The 18,564-nt window shown below is 46.5% G+C and overlaps 1 protein-coding gene across 1 annotated transcript in view; it reads left to right on the forward strand.

Annotated features, from left to right (window-relative positions):
• GLDC (glycine decarboxylase) overlaps positions 1-18,564 on the forward strand; it is an 85,310-nt gene that overhangs the window by 37,822 nt on the left and 28,924 nt on the right. Inside the window, exons 8-15 of the mRNA XM_029054659.2 lie at positions 615-711; positions 957-1,062; positions 4,001-4,140; positions 6,569-6,649; positions 7,841-7,941; positions 8,398-8,482; positions 8,601-8,642; positions 10,413-10,555. Coding sequence (XP_028910492.1) covers positions 615-711; positions 957-1,062; positions 4,001-4,140; positions 6,569-6,649; positions 7,841-7,941; positions 8,398-8,482; positions 8,601-8,642; positions 10,413-10,555 — 795 coding nt within the window. The remainder of the gene's footprint in view (positions 1-614; positions 712-956; positions 1,063-4,000; positions 4,141-6,568; positions 6,650-7,840; positions 7,942-8,397; positions 8,483-8,600; positions 8,643-10,412; positions 10,556-18,564) is intronic.

Genomic DNA, 18,564 nt, shown 5'->3' on the forward strand with positions numbered 1-18,564 from the left:
TGTTTTTCATTAGAACTTCAATATTTCCCAAAGCCAGATGGCACTTTGCCCCTTCTGACTATTATGAAGGCTTAGACTAGATGAGGTTGCATGCTGAGTTGTCAGAGAAACCACAACACCACTCCTGGGGAAGTTTACCATTATCTTTTAGACCTTCTTGAACAGCTGAGCAAATATTACTCAAGTGAATAGCACAGAGAGTAAATGCTAAGGGATTTGGGAAATGTGTTCATTTTAAGTGTTCCTTCCCACTTCACCTTAAATATTAGAATCTTTTAACGTTTCAGCTTAGATGTCCTGTAGTAGTGGTGCTTGAACGAAAGACACAAAAGATTCATGCCAACTAAGGAATAGAAAAATACAGTGGACTCTTAGTGACTGTATACATTTCTAGGCTTTGCTTTGGATGGGTAAGCTTCTGTGAACCTTTCCCCAACTCTAAGATCGGTTACAGGGGGTGAGAAGAAAACGGTCTGTGTTGGGGGGTGGGGGAACCCTACACCTTCCTTCTTGATAGTCAGCAGACGAAAAACTAGGACTCATCACAGCTGGGTGGGTTTCCGATCTAAAACCCAGAAAGTTTGCTTATCTGCTTCTTTTTTCCTGTGGTCCAGAGATGCTACTGGAAAGGAAGTCTATCGTCTTGCACTACAGACTCGAGAGCAGCATATCAGGAGGGATAAGGCTACAAGCAACATCTGTACAGCTCAGGTAACTCAGACCTGATCCCAAAATGCTTCATGTTCCTCAGTGCATTAAATGAGGGCTGTTTTAAAATAGACTTACCGATTGCAAATTTGTACTTGCGTACCACAGGGAAAACTTCAGTAAGCAAATCAGCAGCAAACCATCTAGGTTCTCCTTTGTTTCAAGTATCAAGTTTGGTTTCCTAAGTAGAAGAGTTAGTCTCATGTTGTTGGGGCAACTTCCTAAAGTGTGCTTTCATGCCTTTTTAGGCCCTTTTGGCTAACATGGCTGCCATGTTTGCAATTTACCATGGTTCCAGTGGATTGAAGCATATTGCCAGGAGTGTACATAATGCCACTTTGATTTTATCTGAAGGTGAGTGATTTGACTGTTATAAATCTGGTGGAGCTGGGAGGACAGTTCTGTTCATTTTTCCAAGGATTCCTGTCATTGATGAAACTGATGACAGGTGGTCAGAGGTCTAGTAGTGACTAGCATTTGACCAGAGAAATACTGCTATTCCCTGATTAGTGCTCAGTTGCTTCCATGAAAATAGAGCAATAAGTAAAGTATAATTTCCCACTGGGATTGAGGTAAGGCACATGATGTGTTCCAAAAAATCTGAGATCTGAAAAATTGTTCCCCCCACCCTCAACCCCACAGCACTTATGTATACATCCCTAATTTATTTTAATGTCTGTCTCCCTCTCCAGACTGTAAACTCCTTATGGACAGGGAACATACCTTCCAACTCTGTTGAATTGTACTCCCCAAAGCACTTAGTTCAGTGTTCTGCACACAGTAAGTGCTCAATACATGCCATTGATTGATTAATTACTTCTGTGTTTGAAGCCTCTTCTCCAGACTCCTTCATTGCCATTCCAGGCCTGGTCACCTGTGCTAGTGGAGTAGGGCGGGGTGGGGAAGTGCAGAAAGAGAGTGGTGGAAAATGGTTGACTCCAGGACAGGGATCGGATCTATAGGTGGCCTTGCTGGGCTCAGACATGAACTCTAAAGCAGTGAAGAACCCAACATGGGTAGCTACTAAGGCAGGTAAGCAAGATATCTTGCCTGGGACTGCTGGGAAGGGGAAATAGAATTGGATGGAGCGCTCCAATTATCCAACTGTTTTGTTTTGCTAATATGGGAATACAGGACATAAAACTGCACCAGGCACCAAAGTATCTATCGTCAGTCGTATTTATTGAGCACTTACTGGGTGCAGAGCACTGAAGCACGGGCCTGGGAGTTAGAAGGTCATGGGTTCTAATCCTGGTTTTGCCACGTGTCTGCTGTACAACCTGGGGCAAGTCACTTCACTTCTCTGGGCCTCAGTTACCTCATTTGTAAAATAGGGATTAAGAGTATGAACCCCACGTGGGACAGGGACTGTGTCCAACCTGATTACCTTGTACCTACCCCAGTGCTTAGAACAGAGCCCGGGACATAGTAAGTGCTTAACAAGTACCATAATAATTATTATTATTACTAAGATCTTGGGAGAGGAGAGCAACATAACTAGTTCTGTCGCTGCAGGTTGTATCTATAGCTTAAGCCCTTACTACAGTGCTCTGCACACAGTCAGTGCTCAGTAAATACAATTGATTGATACAGCTGTGATCGGCCAGCATACCAAGCAGAATCAATCAGTCAGTGGTATTTCTTGAGCTTACTCTACACAGAGCAGTGTACTAAGCACTTGAGAGAGTACAATACAAGAGAATTGGTAGACATGATCGCTGCCCTCAAAGAACTTCCAGTCTAGAGGGGGAGACAGGCATTAAAATCAATTACAGATAGGGGAAATGGCAGAATATAGGGATATGTGCGTAAGTGTTGTGGGACTGAGAGTGGGGTGAGTATCACATGCTTAACGGGTACACGTTCAAGTGCGTAGGTGATGCCGAAAGGAGGGAAATGAGGGCTTACTAAGGGAAGGTCTCTTGGAGGAGATACGATTTGATAAGGCTTGGAAGGTAGGTAGTGTGGTGGTTTGTCACATATGAAGAGGGAAGGGAGTTCCAGGCCAGAGGAGGACGTGAGCAAGAGGTCAGTGGCAAGATGGATGAGATTGAGATATATTGAGTAGTTGTACTAGTTAAAGCTGCTTACTGTGTGCAAAACGCCATATTAAGTGCTGGGAGAAAATACACAGATGGGAATTAAACATCGTCCCTGCCCCTCATGGGGCCCACAGTCTAAATTAGGTTGGTGTTAGAAGAATGAAATGTGCAGATTTGGTTGTAGGAAGAAATCAAGGAGGTTAGGTAGGCAGGGAGAGCCGATTCAGTTCCTAGTAGCCAATGGTAAGGAGAGTCTGTTTGATGTGGAGGGGGATGGGAAACCACTGGAGCGTCTTGAGAAATGAGGGCATGATAACTGAACTTTTTTAAGAAAAAGGATCTGGGCAGCAGAGTGAAATAAGGACTGGAGAAGGGAGAGAGAGGAAGGGAGGTCAGCAAGGAGGCTGATGCAGTAAAGTAGTGAAGGCGGGACAGGATAAATGATAGCAGTGGTAGATCAATGGTGGTAGTAGCCTGGATGGAGAGGAAAGAATGGATTTTAGAGATGTGAAGGTAGAACCGACAGGATTTCATGACAGATTGAATATGTGCATGGAAGAGAGAGAGGGGTTAAGGATAATGCCAATGTTACCGGCTTGTGAGACAGCGATGGGAAAGATGGGGAGGACAGAGATTGGGTGGAAAGATGAGGAGTTCTGTTTAGTACATATTTAGTTTGAGGTATCGGTGGGACATTCAAGAAGAGATGTCCTGAAGGAAAGAGGAAATGCAAGACTGCAGAGAAGGAGAGTGGTCAGGGCTGGAGATGTAGATTTGGGAATCATCTCTGTATAGATGGTAGTTGAAGCCATGGGAGCGAGTGAGTTCTCCAAGGGAGTGATTATATATGGAGAATAGAACATTGGTTTTCAAGGGTGTTTTCTCACCCTTTAAGTCTGTCCTCTTCAGTTTATTCACAACTATCTCATACTGGAATTTTGCTATGTTTATATTCTATAGAAGGATTTGGGTTATGGAGTTGACAGTTTTGGGTCTCCTATGTCCTATTTTGTTAGGAAATGACACTTCAGGACTGGCAAAAGAGACAGCATTTGTCCATGCTACAGGTTCTGTGTTAATATGATTTTACATGCATTCCTCTACTACCTCAACTTAAAAAATGCTAATAAGTTTGAAATTTTCTCTCGCTATTAGACAGCACTGGCTTAAGAGGTGGAAGAATTAGGAAAATAATTACCATGCAGAAATGTGCACAGTAATAGAGCTGGTTACTCTGTTGCTTTATTTAGGTCTCAAGAGAGCTGGCCACAAACTACAGCATGACTTATTTTTTGATACCTTGAAAATTCAATGTGGCTGTGCAGTAAAGGAAGTCTTGGAAAGAGCAGCTCAGCGACAAATCAATTTGCGACTTTATGGAGATGGCACAGTAAGTAGAGCTTGTATTGTTCCTTAGAAATTTATCTTTCTTTAGTTCCCCTAAAGATTACTGTCATTATGAACTCTCACCAGTATATCTGGTGAAGTCCTCCAAGATGAGCGATTAAACTGGGGCAGAATCTTGACTCCTCATCCGTTGTCCAAATGGATTAAGCTATATAGTCACTGGCCTAATGACAAAGGGGCGGTGCCGGGTATGAGGGAGAAGAGACCTTCTGGTGAGCCCCGATCCTCCCCTTCCCTCAACTGCTTCTCTGTACCCCACAGGAGCAGCGGCCATGAAGCCCAGGGGTTATGGAAGGGAATTTCCCCACAGTGGGTGTGACCTCTTCTTAGAAGCCAGGACAAAGCCACTTTGGTTTTTTCTCCACCTCCAGGGTGGTGGCAGCAGAGCCCATCCCCAAGAAGCTGAGATGTAACACTGTGAGGCCCACAGGGGCGAGTTTACATTTGTGTTCGATGCTAATGAATTTCTCTGGAATTCTCGTGAAAGATTGCTGTTTTGTAGCAAATAAGAATCCCTGGCCTGAAATTGCTTCCTGCCAGTTGTAAGATTTTTTTTTTTATGTCTCTGTTTCTTCTCCTCAAGATGTCTGACAAGCAGCATTGGAAAAGAAAAAATTTGTGTGAGTGATAGATATTCTAATCAATCAGATCCTGTCTGCAGGAACTCGTCAGAGTATGCAGCTTATGAGCATGCCATAAATCAACCCCTTCAACTGGATAGAATATGATTAGATAGGAATGCCCATAATCCAATCAAATGTAGTTTAGCCGATGTGCCCCCCTGTATTGTGTACCCCTTTCTGCAACCTCTTCCTTTTCAGGATTCCTATGGAGGAGGCATCAGAAAATCTTTTAAAGGACAGTTATGTATTTCGAATATTTTCATATTAGAGTGATTTGACTTTACTTCCAGATATGTCACCAACTACTGCTAGGTGGTTAGTGGGTTGTATGCCCACCTAGAAAGGTTCAAAGGCTGCTGTGATTGTTTTTCAAGATGATAGGATATCTCATCTTTTCTTCATCATCATGACAGTATTCATTGAGTATCTAGACCACATTGCTTCTCTTAAATTCTCTTTCCCACCCACACCTCCTCCACTCACTCCACCTTCAATTCACCATGTGCCCGACGTGGTTGGCCTCCCTTCCTCCTATGGAGCATCAAGAGAAGTTGTGCTGCCCCCTGGTTCCAAGATGGGGCGATCTCATAAGTTAAACTATTGATCAGGAGCTGCTGTACACTGCTCATTTATTGATTCATCGTGAATGATTTTGCCTGATTAACTTGTCTTAGCACAAATTGTGCCAATCCATTGTGGAACCTTTCTTTTTTTTCTTTTTTTTAATAGTATTTGTTAAGCGCTTCCTACATGTCAAACACTATTCTGTGCGCTGGGTAGAATTAGGTTGGACACAGTCCCTGTCCCGCCTGGAGCTCACAGTCTAAGTAGGAGGGAGAACAGGAGAACTGAAGCTCAGAGAAGTTAACTGACTTGCCCAAGGTCCCACAGCAGACAAGTGGCAGAGTTGGAATTAGAACCCAAGTCCTCTGACTCCCATGTCTGTGAGCTTTCCACTAGGCCATGCTGCTTTCTTGGTAGTCAATGTTTCAATGACAGAGCTTCATCAGACATACTAGCTGTATTGCCCTGTATTTTCTTCACATTTATTGTATTCTGGGAAGAGCCTAATACAGTGCTGTGCATACACAGTAGATGCTCAGTAAATAATGATGATTCAATACTAATGGATGAATTTTCTAACCTCTTATCAGTTTAATCCAAAAACTAAGGGGACAGACCTGGTTCTGTGGGTTTCCCATCTGGAAATGGCTCTAGCCGCAAGCACCCATCAGCTCTATCTTGAGAGCATCACTACCCAGCTGGGTGGCAAAATAGTAGCATGAAGAAATGTAGTGGGTTTTGGGGTTTTTTTAAAAAACCAGCATTTGTTAAGCATCTGTTTGTGTGCAGAGTTCCATACTGGTTGCTTAGGGGCATCCAGTAGAAGTAAAACACTGCAGGCCCGGCCCTCAAGGAGCTTAATAGAGTGTCTTATACTTAGACCCCAACTGCCTCTTGTTTCCTGTCCCATCCATCTTTGGTATCTCTCAGGTGAGTCCGTCACTGGGCAGGGATTGTCTCTATCTGTTGCCGAATTGTACATTCCAAGCGCTTAGTACAGTGCTCTGCACATAGTAAGCGCTCAATAAATACTATTGAATGAATGAATGAATGGAGATTCGTCGATCTAGCTACTCACCCCCCAAATTAAAAGTTGAACCTCCACCTACCTCCTAAGAGTAAAAACAGGAGCATCCTGAATGTGAATCCAACCCTAACATGGCTACGCCTAGCAATATTGAAGTTTGGAAGTAATGCCTTCCCTTTGGTTTTTGGTCTGTGTAGCTTGGCGTTTCCCTAGATGAAACTGTTACAGAGAAGGACCTGGATGACTTGTTGTGGATCTTTGGCTGTGAATCTTCTGCTGTGAGTAAAAGGTTGATGTGGGTCCTTTAGTGCCAATATTAGGTATTCCCACTAGGTGCTATCACTGTTCTTGCACACTGCATAATACCATGGGATTGTGGCCCTTGAAAATGTAGTTATCTCTGATTGTCTCCCGGGATACATTTGTCTATAGACATACCTGTGATGAGTTAGGATCCATTCCAGTATCAGCCCTGACATGAGAGCAGAGTAAAGTAAAAATGTGTTGTAAAGCTCTTTCCCCTTCTCCCTACTCTCCAGTTCCCAGCAACTTTTCTGCCATCTCCTCTCCCGCTCCTGCACCCTAAACTCAAGCCCTGCCATGCACTCTGGAGTTGGTTCTTGTTCTTAAAAGTAACCAGAGTGACAGCTGTTGCTATTAGGGTAGTCACCAACTCTCTTCCCCTTCCCACCCGAGCCCCAACTCCCTGTCCCAGCTAAAGTCATAGCAATAGAGACGCAGTGGAGGGGCAAGCAGTGGGTTGCAAGCAGCAACACTCCTGCTCTCGCAGCCTCTCCGTCCACCCCAAAATGACCCTGTCTCATGTCTGTGGCTTCAGTTGGGCAAGGAGGCAGAGTTAGAATTGGGAAGTGGGGTGGGAAAGTGTGGCCCCACCCTTGGCTCACAGTAATGGCAATTGCTGTCCCTGGGGTTAGTTTAACACAAGTGGGATGAGGTGAGGAAAAGAGGGAATCTATTTACAGTGATTGGATATAGCATCAAGGGTGGGGCATATACGTGGTGGGTTACGTCGGCAAACAGCACGGGACTTAGCCTAGGGTTGTCTGTGTTGAATTCCAGGTGCACGTTCTTTCCCGTAGGCCACGCTGCTGCTTTAGGGTAACAGAAACCCCGTAGAATGGAAATGCTGCCAGAAGAGAAAGTTCTGTCCATTCACCTGTTGCTTTTCTGACAACAGAGTTCTTTGTGTCCATTTTGTTTGTTGTCAGCCATTTTACATCAGAAGGCATTTAGACTGTGAGCCTGCTGGACAGAGGCTGTCTACTCCAACACATTAGAAGTGCTCAATAAACATGAAAACATGTGGATCATATACTTTTCTTCCAAAGAACTCAAAATGTTTTTAATCTACTTCTTGCGTTCCCACATATTTTAATTAACCCTTTAAGTTGGAGGATCCATTCTCCTTGTCTATTTGACCTAAAACAATGTTCTTTTCTCTTTTGCAGGAACTGGTTGCTGAGAGCATGGGTGATGAAAAGACAAGAGGAATCCTAGACACCCCTTTCAAGAGGACTAGCACTTTCTTGACACATCAGGTATTCAGCAGGTAGGTGCAGTTTCTCTGTGCTCTGCACTTTGCTTTGGTTGTGTTTAGGGATTTCAGTTGGGGTCTATTTCTGGAAATGTGGATGGATACTTCTGTAAATTTTATCTTTTGGCCCAAGAAATGTCATTTTTCTCGATGGGGAGTAGAACAGGGAAAAAACTTCTCTTGGGAGGTAGGCAGGGAAGGGGACTTCAGGGTAACTGATAATATTGGCTAGTAGTGCCTTCTAAAATAGGAAAGAAGCATGCCCGTACTGGATGTTTGACCCTGCTCTTCATGGTGGAAGCAGCTGTACAAAATTTGATCCTTTAGCCTTTAATTGAATAGCCAGTCCAAATGGACTTACATTCCGATGGCAGGTTTTTATAGTGTCCTTTCTTTTTTCAGAAGATTCTATATGGATCCCTGGGTTTGTTCTTTAATGTTGCTCTGCCTATTAACTCTGTTTTGTCCCAGCTACCGCTCGGAAACGAATATCGTCCGATATATGAAAAAACTGGAAAACAAAGATATTTCCCTCGTTCACAGCATGATTCCCTTGGTTAGTATTATTTGTCTTTTAAAACGTTCTTGGTTTTTCTCTGGCTAGCAGCGTTGTTTTGGGGAGGCGAAGGTCAGGAGAAGAAATTAATGATTTTTTATGTGTTTGTTTTTTAAAGGGTTCCTGCACAATGAAACTCAACAGTTCATCTGAACTTACAGTAAGTTGGTCTGTTTCATTAAGTAAGTAGTTACTAGAGCAGAAAGAATTCTAGAGATACCTCATCCAGATAAATCATGCTGTTTTGAGTCTATGCTGGTGTAGACATTTGGTAAACATTTTGTCGTTTTGTAGAAATGCGTGTTTTTGCTGAGAGGTTGGATTTTGTCCTAGGGATAAAGTTAAGTTTTAAAAAGGAAAAAAAAAAGACCTTTTTTTTTTACAACCACCTCCCCCTTTTTCATCTTTTTTAAATCTGCCTTGTTAAAAGCTTCCATTTCGCAAATGTGTAGTTCTTAAACTCAGGATTAGCAGTTCAAATCCTCCTATCTAGAAATCCACTGGCCTTATGTCGGAGTACTGATTTGAGGCTTTGGTCCATCGATTTGTGTCAACAGAAGCGTCTGTGTTAATTGCTGTTGTGGTGAGCAAGTTTCATAACCAAAGGAGGACTGATGGTGACAAAAGATATCTGCCTTCATTTTTCAGGTTTTCCAAAAAGATAGAGAGGGTGCGATTTTTACATTTAGGAAATGTATAGAGTATTGGGGCTAAAGAAAGCACACCAGATTATGCCTTCCCTCATCCATCCACTTTAATATCTACAGTTCAGGGCAAAGGGAGACTGCACCTGTGAGTGAATAGAAGTAAATAATATCTTGTCGAATTATTTGGTATCCACTGAGGTAAATTCAATTGTAATTATTGAGCGCTTACTGTGTGCAGAGCACTTTACTAAGCGCTTGGGAGAGTACGATACAACAATAAAGAGAGACAATCCCTTCCCACAACGAGCTCACAGTCTAGAGGGGGGACGACAGACATCAATACAAATAAATAAAATTACAGATATGTACATAAGTGTTCTGGGGCTTGCAGGGGTGAGGGGGTGAAGAGCAAAGGGAGCAAGTCAGGGTGATGCAGAAGGGAGTGGGAGATGAGGAAAAGTGGGACTTAGTCTGGGAAGGCCTCTTGGAGGAGATATGCCTTCAATAAGGCTTTGAAGGGGGAGGCGGGGGAGTAACTATCTGTTGGATTTGAGGAGGGAGGGCACTCCAGGCTAGAGGCAGGATGTGGGCCAGGGGTCGCTGGCAAGACAGGAGCGATCGAGGCACAATGAGAAGGTTAGCATTAAAGGAGCAAAGTGTGCGGGCTGGGTTTTAAGAGAGAAGCGAGGTGAGGTATGAGGGGGCAAGGTGATGGACTGCTTTAAAGCCAATGATGAGGAGTTTTTGTTTGATATGGAGGTTGATGGGCAACCACTGGAGTGTTGTTTTTTTGGAGGGGTGTGGGGGGGTGACATGTCCTGAACGTTTTTGTAGAAAAGTGATCCGGGCAGTAGAGTGAAATATGGACTGGAGTGCGGAGAAACAAGAGGCTGGGAGGTCGGCAAGGAGGGTGATGCAGTAATCCAGGCGAGATAGGATGAGTGATTGTATTAACGTGATAGCAGTTTGGATGGAGAGGAAAGAGTGGGTTTTAGTGATGAAGGTGGAACCGACAGGATTTAGCGATGGATTGAATAAGTGGGTTGAATGAGAGAGAGGAGTCAAGGATAACAGCAAGGTTACGGGCTTGTGAGACAGGAAGGATGGTGATGTCATCTACAGTGATGGGAAAGTCAGAGGGAGGACAGGGTTTGGGTGGGAAGGTAAGGAGCTCTGTTTTGCACATGTTAAGTTTGAGGTAAATGCAGCTGTGTACATCGAAACGTAAACTATACATTATGGAGAGTGTGTGTGTGTGTGTTTTCTCCCCTCCTCATCTTCAGCCTATCACGTGGAAAGAGTTTGCCAACATCCACCCCTTTGTGCCTCTAGACCAGGCTCGAGGCTACCAGCAGCTTTTCCAAGAACTTGAGAAGGATTTATGTGAACTCACGGGCTATGACAAAATTTCCTTCCAACCCAACAGGTAAGGGCACAATTCCTACTCCTCTCCTATCAAAGGGGTAATGCGAGAAAAAGAACATTCTTGAAATACTAGCTCTGTTTAGTAGTTTATGGGCCAAGGGAGAGCTCTTTCCTCTATTGATGAAGTCAGTGTCATTATTAACAGCATTTGTTGAGGATCTACTGTGTGCGGAGTACAGTAATAGATGCTGGGGAACACAGAAGTAAAAACACATGGTCCCTACCCTCGAGGAATTTACAGTGTAACAGATAAGGCAGTCAGAGGTAAATTCTGGGTTCTAATTCCAGCTCCGCCACTTGTCTGCTGTGTGTCCTTGAGCAAGTCACTTAATTTCTCTGTGCCTCAGTTACCTCATCTGTGAAATGGGGATTAAGACTGAGCCCCATGTGGGACATGGACTTTGTCCAACCTGATTAGCTTGTATTTAGCCCACAGTTTAGTACAGTGCCTGGCACACAGTAAGTGCTTAACAAATACCATTTTAAAAAATCCCCAAAATACTATAAATGAGAAGACCATAGATAAAAATGATAAAAAAGCAAGTAATTAAATAATAGACACTCGAGTGCTAAAGTGGGTGATGGGGTGCTGTTACGATGATGCCAATGATAGCATTTATTCAGTGCTATGTCCTGACTGCCGAGTTTGCTACAAGATGATCAGATCTGGCACAGATCTGATATCTGTTTCTCTATTTCTATTTCTCCCTCATCTCCCTGCCTGAAACTGAATTCAAGCCCCAGTGGACTTTGGTCTCCTGGATGCCATGCTCCATTTTCGAATCAGGAGTGAAGGGGGAGTAGTCTATAGGGCCGGGTTTTCAAAACTCCAGCCTGCAGTCCACAATTACATTGATCTGGGACCCATAGAGGACAGACTTGAGGCAGGCGAGGCCACCCCATCACTTCTAGTAGCCTGGCTCCTGCTCCACCTAGGAGATGCCACTGCAGCTGCTCCCCTGGCCTGCCAGGAGATCACTCTGCATGCAGTTTGTCCAGACTGGAAACCCTGAGAGCGGTTTTCAGTGGCAGGGACCACACCCCCCATCTGAAGCGGGAGCCAGGATCATTGCACAGGGAGCATAGACGTTGTGGGACTGGAACTGTCCAACCTGATTATCTTGTAGCTACACCAGTGCTTAGTACGGTGTTTGGTGCAGAGTAAGCCATTAACACATACCACGATGATGATGATGATGATGATGATGATGGATTCTGTCAGTGGTGGCGATAAACATTTCTGGAACTCCTTGAGTAGCCCAACTGGCTCACCATGGATTCTCCAGATCGTCAGCCAGAAGCTCGACCCAGTCGAGCAAACTGATAGGACATAGGTACCGAATCGATAGTTACTGTTGTGAAAGCCTTAATGGGGGTGTGATGTGCATCTGGTGACTCCCCACGGTTGAAATTCTTTGCCCAATATCTCGTGGTGCTCACAATACACGTTCGTTAATTGCCCAGCAGAGGGACCTCTTTGCAGTAAGAAATTCGGTCAGTGCATTGGTTATAAATGAAAAAAATAAGGGGCACTGGTTTTACACCAGTTCTCTCCCCCTCCACCCCCCAACCACCGTGCAATCTGAATTCACAGTGTATACTTTAAAAGTTACACCAGAGCACGGAGAGTCAATATGAGAAGCAGCGTGGCTCAGTGGAAAGAGCACGGGCTTGGGAGTCAGAGGTCATGGATTCAAATTCCGGCCCTGCTACTTAGCTGTGGAAATGTGGGCAAGTCACTTAACTTCTCTGCGCCTCAGTTACCTCATCTGGAAAACGGGGATTAAGACTGTGAACCTAACGAGGGACAACCTGATTACCCTGTATCTACCCCAGCGCTTAGAACAGTGCTCTGCTCATAGTAAGCGCTTAACAAATACCAATATTATTATTATTATTATTATTAGAATGGCTTTATGTAGTGGGAGAGGAGGGCTGCGGCTTCAGGGATGTATAGGTAGGGGATGAGTAAGAGGGATGGCCTTCCTCCCTCCCAGACTCTACTGCTCTGCTCCCTGATGTAACACCAGTCAGAGGAGTGGGTTTAGCTGTTAAGAAGAGCCATCATCAGTTTTAGTCCCTTGTGTGACTCTTGAGCCTCCAACTTCAAATTCTCTCCCGGGTCCTGCTGTGATTCCGGAGCCATGGTTTCTTCAGATATGCCACTGACTCGCTCCCTTACCTGACTCTACTGAGCAACATGGCTCAGTGGAAAGAGCCCGGGCTTGGGAGTCAGGGGTCGTGAGTTCTAATCCTGGATCTGCCACTTGTCAGCTGTGTGACTTTGGGCACGTCACTTCACTTCTCGGTGCTTCAGTTACCTCATCTGGAAAATGGGGATTAAGACTGTGAGCCTCACGTGGGACAACCTGATTACCCTGTATCTACCCCAGCGCTTAGAACAGTGCTGGGCACATAGCGCTTAACAAATACCAACATCATTATTATTATTATTATTATTATTATTATATTAAATTAGTTGAAAAAAATACATCAGGTCCAGAAAAATGAGTTGATGGCGTCCTCTAGTGGTGGATTAAACCTCTCTGCGGGAATAGCAATTTTTGTACTCAACTAAAATGCTTAGTGCATCCACGGTAAGTAATGTGACTTAATAGGCTGAGATCTGCACTTTGGGTCAGGAAATGTGGATTTTTCTTTTCTTGACTCTGTCACTGACATCCTGAAAAGTTGTTTAACGCCTCTCTCGACCCTTGATTTATCAGCTTAACTGAAGGACAAGAATGTCTGTCCCTTCTCTCTGCTGCGCAGGGCTGTTGCGAAAGCTTCGTAAATTATCAATTTCATAATACCCTTGCCGTTTTATGTCTACAAAGAACATTATATCGTAGGCCTTGGGGGGAGTGCCCAGTATCACCCTATTACAGGTCTGCATTTGAATGACATTCTGGGCAAGGCCTCAGAAAGTGTAGCTGATCCCTGAATAAAAGCTTGAATCCCTTGACTCTGAGTTTAAAACCTAACTCCTTAAAAAAAAGTTTGGGTTTTTTCTCTAAAAAAGTTTAAAGAAAAGGCTATGGGGTGGGGGGAAGGGGTGTGTGCACACGTGCACACCCAACAATTTTGGGGAAATTTAATCTCTTTAGGTAGTTTTAGTTTTTCTCAAATATGAAATTCTTGTTCCAGTCATGTCAGGAATTTGTGTATAGGCTATGATCAACAAGTTGCCACCAAAACAGTGTTTCTGTTTATAAAATTTTATTTTGCTCTAGTATGTTCTGGGCAAGTAAGCACAAACTTTCTGCCATACCATCTCAGTTTGCTTCCTCCATTCCTGGGTGTCCTCAACAAAGCTATATTGGATCAGAATAGTGGCCCATCCAGCCCAGTATTCTGTGTCCAGCACTGGTAGCCAGCAATGCTTGGAGAAACAAACTACACTCTTTGACATCCAACTGTGAGGTTAGAGATATTCCTTCCATCACCTGTACCTTTTCCCTTGAATAAGCAATTGTGATCTCTCCTCTATTCATTTGTCCCAGTCTTTCTTGAACCTGTTGATTTTTTTTTCTTCCTACAGAATGTGGCACTCATGTCAAAAAGCCTTTTTTATTTTTTGTTTGTTTGGAATCATCACTTTCAAGCTTTAATGGATGCTTCTGGTTCTGTTATTGTGAGCTTTGTTGAGCAATAATCCATGTTCACCCTGTCCACACCTTTTAATGATTTTGTCCCCTTTAAATCTTCAACTTTCTAATCTTTTTCTGTCAGTTTTCTAGGGAAGCAGCTTTACACTCCTCATCACCTTGGTTGTTCTTTTCTGTTCTTTTTTAGCTCTTATGTCCATAGTAAGGTGCAGGAATCAGCATCGTATAGAGCAAAACTATACTTTTCTTGGGGGTCATTTTCATTCTACCTCTCTTTGTCTCTGATGGGCTATCACACTCCACTCCTAGGTGAGGTCACCAAGAGCAATGCCTAGTGGAGTCCAGAGTATTCCTGACTCCATCTTGTCTCCATCTTGAGGGTGGTTCTAGCACCTCCTCAAGAGAAGAGGAGGAGACCCGACCATCAGAGAAATCATGTTTTAGCTTATATGTTTCTTTGTAAGTATGATGATTAGCTAAATGAGACCTTGGAATCTCTGATGGGCTGAAAAGATTTGTGGATTTCCCTAAAGGAATCTGAGCCGGTCTCAAAGAGTCCAGAGCTTCCTCATCGTTAAAGGGTTATCAAGGGTTATCTCGCTTTTTATTGTTTATTGTCGTCAGACTTTGAATTTGATCAGGTCGCCCCTTAATCGAGTCTACCCCCGACCCTGATCATCACCCCTTTTATTAACACAACTATATTGTATCATACTGTATCATGTTGCTATATTAGCACTACTGTATTGTATCATATTGTATCATGTTGCTATATTACCGATTTCGTTTATTACTGTTTATTGTTGTCAGTGCTGCCACCCACCTCTCTGGCCTCGCCATGTCCCTCCTCCCCCCCTCCCCCCTCCCGCCCCTTCCTATCCTCCCCTTCCCCTCCCCTCTCTCGCTCAGCTCTTTCCCGCTCTCTCCTCTGTCTCCACCCCCCCTCCTCTCTCCCGCCCTAGAACCCCACTTTACCAGCGCTACCCCTCTTCCCCCTCCCCCTACTCTTCCCCCCACCAAACCCCCTCTTCACCCCCTCCCCCCTTCTCTCTTCCCCACCCATGCCCCATCCCAGTCCTCTTGTCCCACCGCCACCCCTCATCCCCCTCTCCTCGTCCAGGGCCCCGCCACCTCCTTCCCATCCAAACCCTCCCCTCCCCCCGCCCTTCCCCTCCTCCTCCCCTTGCACCCACAGCTACTTTCAAGTGTGGCCTCTGGAACCCCCGCTCTATTACAGGCAAGCTACCTTTCATCCATGACCTTTTCCTCTCCGCTCTCTCCTCCTCCTCGCCCTTTCAGAAACGTGGCTCTCTCCCGAAGACACGGTCTCCGCCGCCGCTCTCTCCGGCGGAGGCCTCTCCTTCTCCCACTCCCCCAGACTCACCGGTAAGGGAGGAGGCGTCGGCTTCCTCCTCTCCCCCCGATGCCGCTTCCGCACTATCCCTCCTCCCCCCTCCCCCCTCCCTCTCCTTCCCCTCCTTCGAAGCCCATATCATTCGCCTCTACCACCCACTCCAGTTACTTGTCGCCGTCATCTACCGCCCTCCCGGTCCCACCTCCGACTTCTTCAACCACCTTGACCCCTTTCTCACCTTCCTTCTCTCCTTCTCTCTGCCCACTCTGATCCTCGGAGACTTCAACATCCATACGGATGTACCCGACGACTCCTCTGCCGCCCGCCTGCCATCCCTCCTCGACTCTGCCGACCTCCTCCTCCACCATACCGCGCCCACTCACTGACTCGGTCACACCCTCGATCTCGTCATCTCCTACCGCTGCACTATCTCCTCCCTCACCGACTCTGAAATCCCTCTCTCTGACCATAACCTTCTCACCTGCCTCATCTCTCACACTCCCTCCCCCTGCAAATCTTCGCTACTGCCCCACAGAGACCTCCGCTCTCTCGATCCCATCTGTCTCTCCAATAGCATCTTGCCTCACCTTGCCGCCCTGTCCTCTCTTCCCACACTCGATGATCAGGTCTCCGCTCTCAACTCCACCCTCTCTACTCATCTCGACTCTCTCGCCCCCCTTTCCCTCCGCCGCTCTCGCTCCACTAACCCACAGCCCTGGATCACCTCCTCCGTCCACCTCCTACGCTCCTATGCTCGAGCTGCTGAGCGCTGCTGGCGAAAGTCCAAGCACCAAGCCGACCTCACACACTTCAAATTTATCCTTTCCTGCCTTAACTCTGCCCTCTCCTCCGCCAGGCAAAGCTTCTTCTCCTCCCTCATCGACACCCATGCCCGTCACCCCGGCCGATTGTTCCGGACCTTTAACTCTCTCCTTAGGCCCCCTGTTCCTCCCCCTCCCCCATCTCTCACCCCCAATGATCTGGCCACCTATTTCCTCACGAAAATCAACACGATCAGGTCTGAGCTCCCCAAAGTCACCCCTCCGCCTCTCCCCTCCCCCCCAACAACCCCCTCCCCTACTTTCCCATCCTTCCCTGCAGTATCCTCAGAGGAGATCTCCTCCCTCCTTGCAAGTGCCACCCCCTCCACCTGCGCCTCGGACCCCATTCCCTCTCACCTTCTTAAAACCATCGCCCCTGCCCTCCTCCCTTCCTTAACTTCTATTTTTAACCACTCAATCTCCAAGGGCTCCTTCCCCTCTGCCTTCAAACATGCCCACGTCTCCCCCATCCTAAAAAAACCCGCTCTTGACCCCACTTCCCCCTCCAGTTATCGTCCTATCTCCCTACTACCCTTCCTTTCCAAAATCCTAAAACGAGTCGTCTACAATCGATGCCTAGAATTCCTTAACTCCCATTCTCTCCTAGACCCCCTCCAATCTGGCTTCCGTCCCCTCCGCTCTACCGAGACTGCTCTCTCTAAGGTCACCCATGACCTCCTTCTTGCCAAATCCAATGGCTCCTACTCCATTCTGATCCTCCTTGACCTCTCTGCTGCCTTTGACACTGTCGACCATCCCCTCCTCCTCCATACCTTATCTCACCTTGGCTTCACGGACTCTGTCCTCTCCAGGTTCTCCTCTTACCTCTCTGGCCGATCATTCTCGGTCTCCTACGCTGGAGCCTCCTCCCCCTCCCATCCTTTAACTGTTGGAGTTCCTCAAGGGTCAGTTCTTGGCCCTCTTCTGTTCTCCATTTACACTCACTCCCTCGGTGAACTCATCCGCTCTCACGGCTTTGACTACCATCTCTACGCAGATGACACGCAGATCTACATCTCCGCCCCTGTCCTCTCCCCCTCCCTTCAGGCTCGCATCTCCTCCTGCCTCCCGGACGTCTCCACCTGGATGTCGGCCCGCCACCTAAAACTCAACATGAGCAAGACTGAGCTCCTCATCTTCCCTCCCAAACCCGGTCCGCTCCCAGACTTCTCTATCACCGTGGATGGCACGACCATCCTTCCCGTCCCGCAGGCCCGCAATCTCGGTGTCATCCTTGACTCGTCCCTCTCGTTCACCCCACACATCCTATCCGTTACCAAGACCTGCCGGTTTCACCTCTACAATATCGCCAAGATCCGCCCTTTCCTCTCCACCCAAACGGCTACCTTACTATTACGGGCTCTCGTTATATCCCGGCTAGACTACTGTGTCAGCCTTCTCTCTGACCTCCCTTCCTCCTCTCTCGCCCCGCTCCGGTCTATTCTTCACTCCGCTGCCCGGCTCATCTTCCTGCAGAAACGATCTGGGCATGTCACTCCCCTTCTTAAACAACTCCAGTGGTTGCCTATCGACCTCCGCTCCAAACAAAAACTCCTCACTCTAGGCTTCAAGGCTCTCCATCACCTTGCCCCTTCCTACCTCTCCTCCCTTCTCTCTTTCTACCGCCCACCCCGCACGCTCCGCTCCTCTGCCGCCCACCTCCTCACCGTCCCTCGGTCTCGCCTATCCCGCCGTCGACCCCTGGGTCACGTCCTCCCGCGGTCCTGGAACGCCCTCCCTCCTCACCTCCGCCAAACTGATTCTCTTTCCCTCTTCAAAACCCTACTTAAAACTCACCTCCTCCAAGAGGCGTTCCCAGACTGAGCTCCTCTTCCCCCTCTACTCCCTCTGCCATCCCCCCTTTACCTCTCTGCAGCTAAAGCCTCATTTTCCCCTTTTCCCTCTGCTCCTCCACCTCTCCCTTCCCATCCCCACAGCACTGTACTCGTCCGCTCAACTGTATATATTTTCGTTACCCTATTTATTTTGTTAATGAATTGTACATCGCCTTGATTCTATTTAGTTGCCATTGTTTTTACGAGATGTTCTTCCCCTTGACGCTGTTTAGTGCCATTGTTCTTGTCTGTCCGTCTCCCCCGATTAGACTGTAAGCCCGTCAAACGGCAGGGACTGTCTCTATCTGTTGCCGACTTGTTCATCCCAAGCGCTTAGTACAGTGCTCTGCACATAGTAAGCGCTCAATAAATACTATTGAATGAATGAATCA

The sequence above is a fragment of the Ornithorhynchus anatinus genome, chromosome X5, assembly GCF_004115215.2.
Source record: "Ornithorhynchus anatinus isolate Pmale09 chromosome X5, mOrnAna1.pri.v4, whole genome shotgun sequence".
NCBI lineage: Eukaryota > Metazoa > Chordata > Mammalia > Monotremata > Ornithorhynchidae > Ornithorhynchus > Ornithorhynchus anatinus.